The sequence below is a fragment of the Lygodium microphyllum genome, chromosome 22 (genome assembly GCF_053477565.2).
Source record: "Lygodium microphyllum isolate KBCC chromosome 22, Lygodium_microphyllum_v1.1.10, whole genome shotgun sequence".
Taxonomy (NCBI): Eukaryota; Viridiplantae; Streptophyta; class Polypodiopsida; order Schizaeales; family Lygodiaceae; genus Lygodium; species Lygodium microphyllum.
This window is the reverse complement of record NC_141156.1, coordinates 66,872,350-66,882,509: the sequence shown is the minus strand read 5'-3', so window position 1 is coordinate 66,882,509 and position 10,160 is coordinate 66,872,350. Positions and strand designations below refer to the sequence as shown.

General features: G+C 39.6%; 1 protein-coding gene across 1 annotated transcript; it reads left to right on the top strand.

Annotated features, from left to right (window-relative positions):
* The first annotated feature begins 6,090 nt into the window (after window positions 1–6,090).
* LOC148017249 (uncharacterized) lies at window positions 6,091–9,824 on the top strand. Its single transcript, XM_087663125.1, has 2 exons — window positions 6,091–7,168; window positions 7,241–9,824. The coding sequence occupies exons 1-2, from the start codon at window positions 6,191–6,193 to the stop codon at window positions 9,638–9,640; spliced, it is 3,378 nt and encodes a 1,125-aa protein (XP_087519251.1). The 5' UTR covers window positions 6,091–6,190; the 3' UTR covers window positions 9,641–9,824.
* Window positions 9,825–10,160: the final 336 nt, after the last annotated feature.

Genomic DNA, 10,160 nt, shown 5'->3' with positions numbered 1-10,160 from the left:
TGAGGAAGAGTGCCAAGGCTGAGAGGAAGCAAGCTTGGAGCAGGGCAGGGCTGGAATCAGCCCGAAAATTGCGCCGCAATTTTCGGGGGTGTTTCTGGCCTGTATGCTGCCCAATCTTGAGCAATCTTATGCTCAATCTGAAGCTCTTGAAGTCAGGGATCTATTCCAGGTAGATTTTGGTCAAGAAGATCTGAGGTAAGAGAGATATGAGTAGATCTTGGGGCTGAACCTCCATGAAACCTGCAGGAATTTCCAAGAAAGGGGAAAGAGAAACCCCTCTTTTCAAAGTAACCACAGTTTGTTCTCAAACTAAGCCCGGTTAACCATCCTTTACCATAGTTTCCTCCATTTTTGCATAAAATTTGATGACGTCCAGCCATTTAAGCCTTTACCCGCCATATCTGACCTTGGATATCTCCAGATGTAGTCATTGCTAACTGTAGTTGTCCTGCAGCACTCCACTAGTCACTGTCTTGCACCATTTTTGTCTGAAATTGGTTTTGAAATAGGAAAATGAGAGTGAAAATGGAAGAAAATAATGGATCAAAGACTGAAGCTCTGATACCACTTGTCAGAGAGAGAACTAGGGAGAGAGAAAGAAGAGAGAGAAAGACTGCAAAGGAGAGAGAAAGACTAGAATTGGAGAGAGAAAGACAGGAAAGATGTAGAAGCCATGGAAGCTTGAAGCAAGAAGGGAGAGAAAGATTGTAAATGTATTGATATGTCAAAAGATGTGAAAAATTACAACTTCTCTCCTTATATACCAGTGTCAATGTGACATGGCATATTATTAGTATTCTAAGTATTCCCAGCTTCTTACAGGATCATCCACTTTTGCGTGTGCATATCAACCATGGTATCAGAATATAAAGAATTGGATGTATAGCACCTGTTTTCTTTTATGATGACCTACGCTTGGGAGTGTGAGACAACCTAATCTATAGGCTAGTTGATCGGTCTTTGGGAATTATTTGGTAAGGACACATGGTATCTCTTGGAATATGTTCAAAATGAAAGAGTGGAGCTTGTATCTTGTGTACTGTATGTTGGTGCGATGCATCTTGGGGCCAATCCCCAAGGTGTAGGAGAGTCGCAGTGGAGCCGCGACAATTAGTTGAGGGGTGCTTCCTTATGTTTGTGTTACGAGGCACTATGACTATATGTTATGGGATCTCCCTTTGAGGAGAAGAGATAGTGAACATTAAATTATGACTCAATACAAACATAGAATCGATTAGTGTAGAGTGAGGCTCAGATGCTCTTGGCCCATGAGGCTGTGTGGTGGGGTTGTTTGTTGGGTGCATGAGGTCCGGCTAGTGCCATAGCCAGTGCCGGCCCATTTTAGGTCCCATCACTAGCACTATTTTAAAGACTAATGGCACGTTTGATGGCTGTCCATAAATTCAATTCTTGAGACCCGAAACCCAAAAAATGGTAGTAAGCCTCTATTTTAATAGAAATTTGGATTCTTTTTTATATTTCATGGTGCAAATCTTGTTCATATGTGATGAATATTTATTTGAAGCTTGGTTGTGATGTGTTTGAGGGTTGTAAATCATAAAATACAAGAATCTATATCCGTGCATGTGAGTTATTAATTTTGGAAATCCCAAAATACATGTTTTAAACGAAAAATGATATTTTTCTTGGTTTTGGGTGATCAAAGTATGTTCATATGGAATAATATCAAATATAATGATGGATTAGAGTGTAAATTAAATTTTTTACTTTGAAGAATTAGAAAATATAGTGTTTTACATAAATAAAATAAGGAAAAATACTTAAAAATATGATTTTGAAAAAAGAAAATAAGAAAAAAAAATTGTGTTCAAAAAATTAGAATTATGTTTGTGCACCTATAACAAGAGTCAAGCATGAGGATTGGGCTCGATTTACCCCCGTTTGTATGTTTTAGTGTGTGTTTATTGCTTTTACATAAAGAGAATTTTCATGAAATACCCTTTTAACGTACCCATCAAATGCAAAATCTTAAACAGTAGAGGGGGAATGGGATGGTGGGAGTTAAGTATCATCTGAATTTTGATTTTATGCATATTCTAGCATATACAATTCATTTTATTTAAGTCTTAAAAGGACAGTAGCACATGTTGTTCGAGTGGTGTTGCCTTAGCAATGAAGCAATACGCTTGTGTGTGTGTGAATAATATACATACATTTATGTGTGCGTGTATGTGTATGCTTTTACATGTATGTATGTGTGTAAGTGTGTGTGTGTGTGTATGTATATATATGTATATATATATATATTACCTCTTGTTTTTTCAATGCTCTATATATGTGTGTGTATGCACGTGCATATATGTGTGTACATATATGTGTATGTGTATAGATATATATGTGTGTGTATCTATTTGTGTGATCTTATAAGTGCCTCTCTCTCTCTCTTTCTCATCATTTTTATTTTCTCTCATTTTTTCTCATGTCACGAATGTGTCTTCACCACATATGTGTTTGTGTGTGTGTGCACGCATGCATGCATGTGCACACGTACACATGTGTTTTTACATGTATGTATATGTATACGCATGTATATGTGTGTTTAATACGTATGTGTCTATTTGCGAAGTCTTGTAAATATGTATCCACACATGCACATATATATGTATAAGTGACACACACACACACAAACACATATTTTTTTATTTTTTCCTATGCTATGTATGTGTATGTGTGCACATGTGTGTGCATACATATATATGTGTGTGCTTAATATGTGTATATTTATTTATGTGGTATCATAAATATGTGTCCTCTCTCTCTCTCTCTCTCTCTCTCTCTCTCTCTCTCTCACTCTAGAGAAGATTGGTTTCCTAAAAGGGACTCAATTAGTGTTTGAAAATAATAGTTTTCAATTAATGGCAAACAAAAGCTTCGACCGAGTTGATCTATAGTTTTATACTAGATTTTACTTATTTTTTGGACATGTGTATATATGCACACATATGCATGTGTGTGTGTGTGTGTACATGTGTGTATATACACACATATACATGTGTGTGTGTGTGAATAATATACATACATTTATGTGTGCATGTATGTGTATGTTTTTACATGTGTGTGTGTGTGTGTGTGTGTGTGTGTGTACCTCTTCTTGTTTTTTCAATGCTCTATATATGTGTGTGTGTGCACGTGCATATATGTGTGTACATATATGTGTATGTGTGTAGGTATATATATGTGTATATCTATTTGTGTGATCTTATAAATGTCTCTCTCTCTCTCTCTCTCTCTCTCTCTTTCTCATCATTTTTATTTTCTTTCGCATTTTTTCTCACATCACTAATGTGTCTTGACCACATGTGTGTGTGTGTGTGTGTGTAATATATATACATTTATGTGTGCGTGTATGCGTATGTTTTAACATGTATATATATATATACCTCTTCTTGTTTTTTCAATGCTCTATATATGTGTGTGTGTGCACGTGCATATATGTGTTACATATATGTGTATGTGTGTAGGCATATATATGTGTATATCTATTTGTGTGATCTTATGAATGCCTCTCTCTCTCTCTCTCTCTCTTTCTCATCATTTTTATTTTATTTCTCATTTTTTCACACGTCACTAATGTGTCTTCACCGTGTGTTTGTGTGTGTGTGTGTGTGTGTGCATTGCATGTGTACATACATACATACACGTGCGAGTTTAATACATGTATCCATTCTCTCTCGCTCTCTTTGTTTTTTCTCACACTCATATATGTTTGCACATATGTGTACCTGCATACTTTTGTGTTATGCATGTATTATTCATGTGTTTTTATCGTCTATCTACATTTGTGCATGGTTTTAGACTATGTATACATTGCATGAATATGTTCAAACATTACAATTATTATATCATCCCATATATTCAATTTTTACAAAATCAACTCTTTTTTTATAATGTATGTGTATTTGTGGATGTTTTTAGAGTATTATACATATTGGATGCATATGTTTAACATTAAAATATTATATCATTTTAGATATCTAATTAAAAAAATAATTCGTGTGTGTGTGTGTGTGTGTGATATATATATATATATACCTTACTATTGATTGAACAAGTCATGAAGTTTCCCCTCATGGCACGCACAGTTTTATTCTAACAGCATAGGCCTAGTTACACTCTCTTAAGGCTTAGGATCAGGAGAAGCACAAAGGCAAATTAGAGCAAAGCAATCACCTTGAGCACCATGGCACCCATTGTTGTTACATATTTGTGTGTGTAAGCTATGAAAGAGAGATCAAATATCTAATCTTGAGCAATTTTAATAACATTGTTATGAGCCTTCTCGAAGCTCCGTGATGCTACAAACAACCCTAATTTCAACTTGGCCCTACTAGATTTTGACAGTAAGGACTTGATTAAATTCTATGGACTGTAGTCAAGAAAGCCTTCCAAAAATTCTGAGCGAAAGGGAATACACTAAATTCAACATGTCTCTCTCAACACCTCTATCATATTTTGAGGGTAGTCATGTGACTTGACTTGTGCTTGACTTCAGTGAAGAAAGTGTTCCTCGCTTGCATGAGCAATGTTTATGATGAGCTTTTTTTAAAAAACCAATACGAAAACCCTTTTTTGTTTTTTTGGGATCATTATGTAGGTCTTAAGGATAAATAGTTGACTTGTTTTCACTGTAAAGACTTGACTTTCTTTCAACTCTAGACAAGATTGGTTCCCTAAAAGAATAGTTTTCAATTAATGACAAACAAAAGCTCCAATCATTGATCTATAGTTTTATACTAGATTTGGCTTATGTTTTGAACATGTGTATGTATGCACACATATACATATGTGTGTGTATATCAATAATATACATGTGTGTATATGCACACATATACATGTGTGTGTGTGTGTGTGTGTGTGTGTAATATACATACATTTATGTGTGTATATGTATATATATATGCATGTTTAATACATGTGCATCGATTTGTGTAGTCTCGTAAATATGTATCCACACACACACACATGTATAAGTGATTGATGCGCACATATAGACATGTATTTTTTCTTTTTTACCTTTTTTTTTTCAATGCTCTATATTTGTGTGTGTGGGTGTGTGTGTGTGATCTTATAAATGTGCTCTCTCTCTCTCTCTCTCTCTCTCATCATTTTTATTTTGTTTCTGGTTTCTTCTCATGTCTCTAATGTGTCTTCATCACATGTGTTTATATGTGTATATACCTATGCATAGCATGTGTACATACATACATACATATACATGTATATATGTGTGTATGTATGTGTGCGTGTGCGAACGCACACATGTTTATAAGTGTGTGTTTAATAAGTGTATCCATTGTCTCTCGCTCTCTCTGTTTTTTCTCACACTCATATATGTTTATGTGTGTATGAGCATGTATGCATACATGTGTATATGTGTTTGCATATATGTGTACATGCATACTCATGTGTGTATGCATGTATTTTTCATGTGTTTTTATAGTCTGTCTACATTTGTGCATGGTTTTAGACTATGTATACATTGCATGAATATGTTCAAACATTAAAATTATTATATCATCCCATATATTCAATTTTTACAAAATCAACTCTCTTTTTTGTAGTGTATGTGTATTTGTGGATGTTTTTAGAGTATTATACATATTGGATGCATATGTTTAACATTAAAATATCATATCATTTTAGATGTCTAATTAAAAAACAAATTCATCTCTAAGATATCTATCTATATATATACACACCTTACTATTGATTGAACAAGTCATGAATTTTCCCCTCATGGCATGCAAAGTTTTATTCTAACACCATAGGCCTAGTTACACCCTCTTAAGGCTTATGATTAAGAGAAGCACAAAGGCAAATTAGAGCAAAACAATCACCCCGAGCACCATGGCACCCATTGTTGTTACATATTTGTGTGTGTAAGCTATGAAAGAGAGAGCAAATATCTAATCTTGAGTAATTTTAATAACATTGTTATGAGCCTTCTACAAACAACCCTAAATTTTGATAGTAAAGACTTGATTAATTTCTATGGACTGTAGTCAGGAAAGCCTTCCAAATCTTCTCAAAAGGAACACACTAAATTCAACATGTCTCTCTCAACAAACATTGCTTCACGTCCTTAAAAGCCTCCAACATTGCCCTCTTTCATCACGCTACAGAGAGAGCAGAGGCTTTAGAGTCTGAGAGGGTTGTCAAGCAAAACGTCATGTCCTCCTCCATCTTCTTCTTCTGCTTCATCACGCTACTGCCAGCAGCAGCAGCAGGCCCTGATACTTCGACATCGTGCCATCCTTCTGACCTTGCCGCCCTGCGCTCCATCGCGGCCGCCTTTCCTGCGCCTCTCTTCAATCACGACAACACAAGCTTATTCTGCTGCGGGCCATGGAGCTACTGGACGACTGTGACGTGCAGTGGCGGGCGCGTCACGGGCCTGGAGGTTGTCCTTCCTTTCTTCCCGATTAGCAGTACTACTCCCTTCCCTTCCGCACTCTGCACTGGCCTTCCGGCTCTCACCTCGCTTGTCATAAGTGGAGGACCTCTGCCTCTTGTGTCCGGATCCCTCCCGCTCTGCAGCAGCACCGGCCACAACCTTACCAAGCTTCTGCACCTCGACCTCTCCTACAATAACCTCACAGGCCCCTTAACCTCTCCTCTCCATCCCTTTCCACCATCTCTCCGACACTTGAACCTCTCGTACAATATTGGATTAACAGGCCCCATCCCTGCACACTTCCTCCCCCCCTCCCTCCGACACTTGGACCTCTCGTTCAATCAATTAACAGGCCCCATCCCTGCACACTTCCTCCCCCCCTCCCTCCGATACTTGGACCTCTCGTACAATTTTGGATTAACAGGCCCCATCCCCCACAGTCTCTCTCTCCTCCTTTCTCTCCGACACTTGGACCTCTCCCACAATGGATTAACAGGCCCCATCCCTGCACACTTCCTCCCCCCCTCCCTCCGACACTTGGACCTCTCTGTCAATGGATTAACAGGCCCCATCCCTGCACACTTCCTCCCCCCCTCCCTCCGACACATGGACCTCTCCTACAATGGATTAACAGGCCCCATCCCCCACAGCCTCTCTCTCCTCCAATCTCTCCAATACTTGGACCTCTCTGACAATGGATTAACAGGCCCCATCCCTGCACACTTCCTCCCCCCCTCCCTCCGACACTTGGACCTCTCGTTCAATCCATTAACAGGCCCCATCCCCCACAGCCTCTCTCTCCTCCAATCTCTCCAATACTTGGACCTCTCGGGCAATAGCCTCTCGGGCACCTTCCCGACCTTTCTCGCCAATTCTTCTGTCTTTCCTCACCTCGAATCACTGCTTCTTTCTTCAAATTATTTTCTTTCTGGTCCCCTCCCAACTGCCTTCAGCTTCCCTAATCTCACCTCCCTTGACCTCTATTACAATGCTTTCTCCGGCCCACTTCCTACCTTCAACGCCCCTGCTTTGCAATATCTAGACCTCTCAGGCAACCGCCTCCATGGGAGCTTGTCTCCCCTCTTCCAGTATTCCAATCTCACATCGTTACAATATTTATATCTCGATGGGAATTACTTATCGGGAACGATCCAGGACTTCCATCCTTCTCATTTCTCTGATCTTTCTGAGCTTTTCTTGGGTTCCAATTCTTTCACAGGAGCACCGCCGAACTCCATATGTAAGCTTTCACAGCTCTCTCGATTGGACCTCTCTGGCAACTCATTCTCAGGGAAGTTCCATATGCCGCAGTGCAACCTCACTCAACTTCTAGAACTGCAAATCTCCCACAATAACTTTACGGGTCCTTTTCCCGACTGGTTAGGATCGCAGCAAAGCCTGGAATCACTAAATCTGGAGGATAACCATTTCAGTGGGAGCCTTCCCAACAGCTGGCGAAACCTCACATCTCTTGGAGCTCTGGCCCTCTCTGGCAACTCGGTCATCCCACCTGATAACAATCACCCTCATGAACCCAAGCTGCCGAAGTGGATTTTCAACATCAGCAGTCTATCTTTAAGCTCCATGCAACTCGAAGGTAAAGATCTTCGATTTTGCTCCAATGACAATGGAGTAGGTCCGCAAGGCTTGGATCTCTCCCACAACGACATCACCATGGATCCCATCACCGGCTTTGATCCCCTCGCTTGCCTCTCTATTAAGAACCTAACCCAGACCTCTTTAAACTTGTCTGGGAATCCTCTCAGACTAAACCTAAGTGATCCAAATGCGGTGAAGCTTCTTCCATTGCAAATACCTGATGGTGCATTGGATTTGAGCTCATGCATGTTGGTAGGACGCCTCACAAGTCTCTTCTTTGATCGCCTCGCGCCCTCTTTTTCCGGGCTATACTTATCCCATAACCAACTGGAAGGCCAGATACCACAAGGCTTGGGAAACATGTGGTATCTTCGGATATTGGATCTCTCATACAACCGCTTCACCGGATTTGCTCCTCTTTATAATATGGGGAGTCGACTTCAATTTTTAGATTTGTCTCTCTCCAACAACGATCTAGGTGGGGATCTGCAATCCATGCTCTCAAATATCATTGGCAATATAAGTTCTTGTTTTATATATGCTTTGGATCTATCTCACAATCACCTCACTGGTGCCATCCCTCCTTTCCTCGGTCAGTGTCTATCCGTTGAAGCTGTGAAACTCAGACTCAATCACAACCATCTGGAGTCCGTTATTCCCAACGAGTTATTCAACCCTACCCAAGGTGAATCTAACTTACAAATATTATCTCTCAGCAACAACAACTTGAGCGGGGAAATACCCGCTTCCTTCAATAGCCTCAAACGACTCCTTCTCTTAGATCTCAGCCATAACAGGCTCGAGGGCGTTCTCGAGAGTTCTGCTCTATTCAAGGATGCTTCATCTGCACAATATGCTCACTTGCGTGTTCTTGATCTAGGCTACAATCGATTCACTGGTACCATACCAACTTCTTTGGGGGATATTGCTCCTTCTCTCCAACTCATAGACCTCTCCAATAACAATTTCACAGGGTCAATCCCTTCGCATGTCCTCGAGTTGCTTCCGCAGTTCCGCATTCAGAATCAGCTCCAAGGCCTTGATATCAGCAAAGGGTCCCTATACGAAGAGATCAGCATCACTGTAAAGGACACTCAACAAGCTTTCAAGTATGTAATTGCGGCTTTGACATTACTTGATCTTTCCCATAATAAGCTTTCTGGGGAAATATCTAATATAGGCCTCGGTAAACTATCTGGGCTTGTGTACTTGAATCTATCTTCGAATAACTTCTCGGGGCCTCTTCCTTCTGATCTAGGAAATCTTGGGAGCCAGTTGGAATCCATGGATTTGTCCTTCAATAAGCTATGTGGGCCTATTCCATCCAGCTTTCGGAATTTGTCCAAGTTGGCAGTTTTCAATGTCTCCTATAATGAAGGGTTGGTAGGTCCCATCCCGCAAAACTCCCCACAATTTGAGAATCATATGAGCTACCTTGGAGACGCAGGCTTGTGTGGGCAGCCCGTTCTCCAAGCATGCGATAATATTCCTAACCTTGCAGAACCTCAGAACACCACACTTAGCTGGTTTGATGAGTGGATTTCCATCCCCGGATTATGCTTAGGTTTTGTTATTGGTTTCCCGGGGTTTCTATATATTTTTAAAGCTCTTGGATTGCATTTGTAACCTTGTCTCATCCACTCACAAGTCTTTTGGATTCCAATGCCACAACTAAGAAGATTGATGTAGCTATCCATGCTTGTATAATTCAAAGCCTCGATATACCTCAAGTAACATGATGAGATTCTACTCTTTCATCTTTTCTCTTTGTACTTATACGATAATAAAATATGGATCTACTTCTTATAAATCGCATCTTATGAAGCAATAACAATATCACTTAGCTTAAAAGCTAACCTTACAGCTCCAACATTATCATCGCAATTATGGCACACCTAACATTGAAAAACATAGCATTATTAAGTTTGTATGGCTTGGTTATTGTAGCAATCCTTTCTTATGGTACATATTTTCTACAAGGGAAAACTTGTAGAAAAACAATTCAAAAGTTCACGAGGGAGCATATAAAATATTCTCAATCAAGCAGTAGTTTCAAATCATTTTAGAGTCATACACTTGAACATTAAGTAAATTTTTGAGCAATAACTATAAATGCAAAACCATGAAGTTTCTTGTTTTACTATAA

Bases quoted from the DNA above. Each gene is read 5' to 3' on its own strand.
- LOC148017249 (XM_087663125.1), top strand. From the start codon at position 6,191: ATGTCCTCCTCCATCTTCTTCTTCTGCTTCATCACGCTACTGCCAGCA. The intron at 7,169-7,240 runs CTCTCGTTCAAT...CAATACTTGGAC, and splicing joins CCTCCCTCCGACACTTGGAC to CTCTCGGGCAATAGCCTCTC.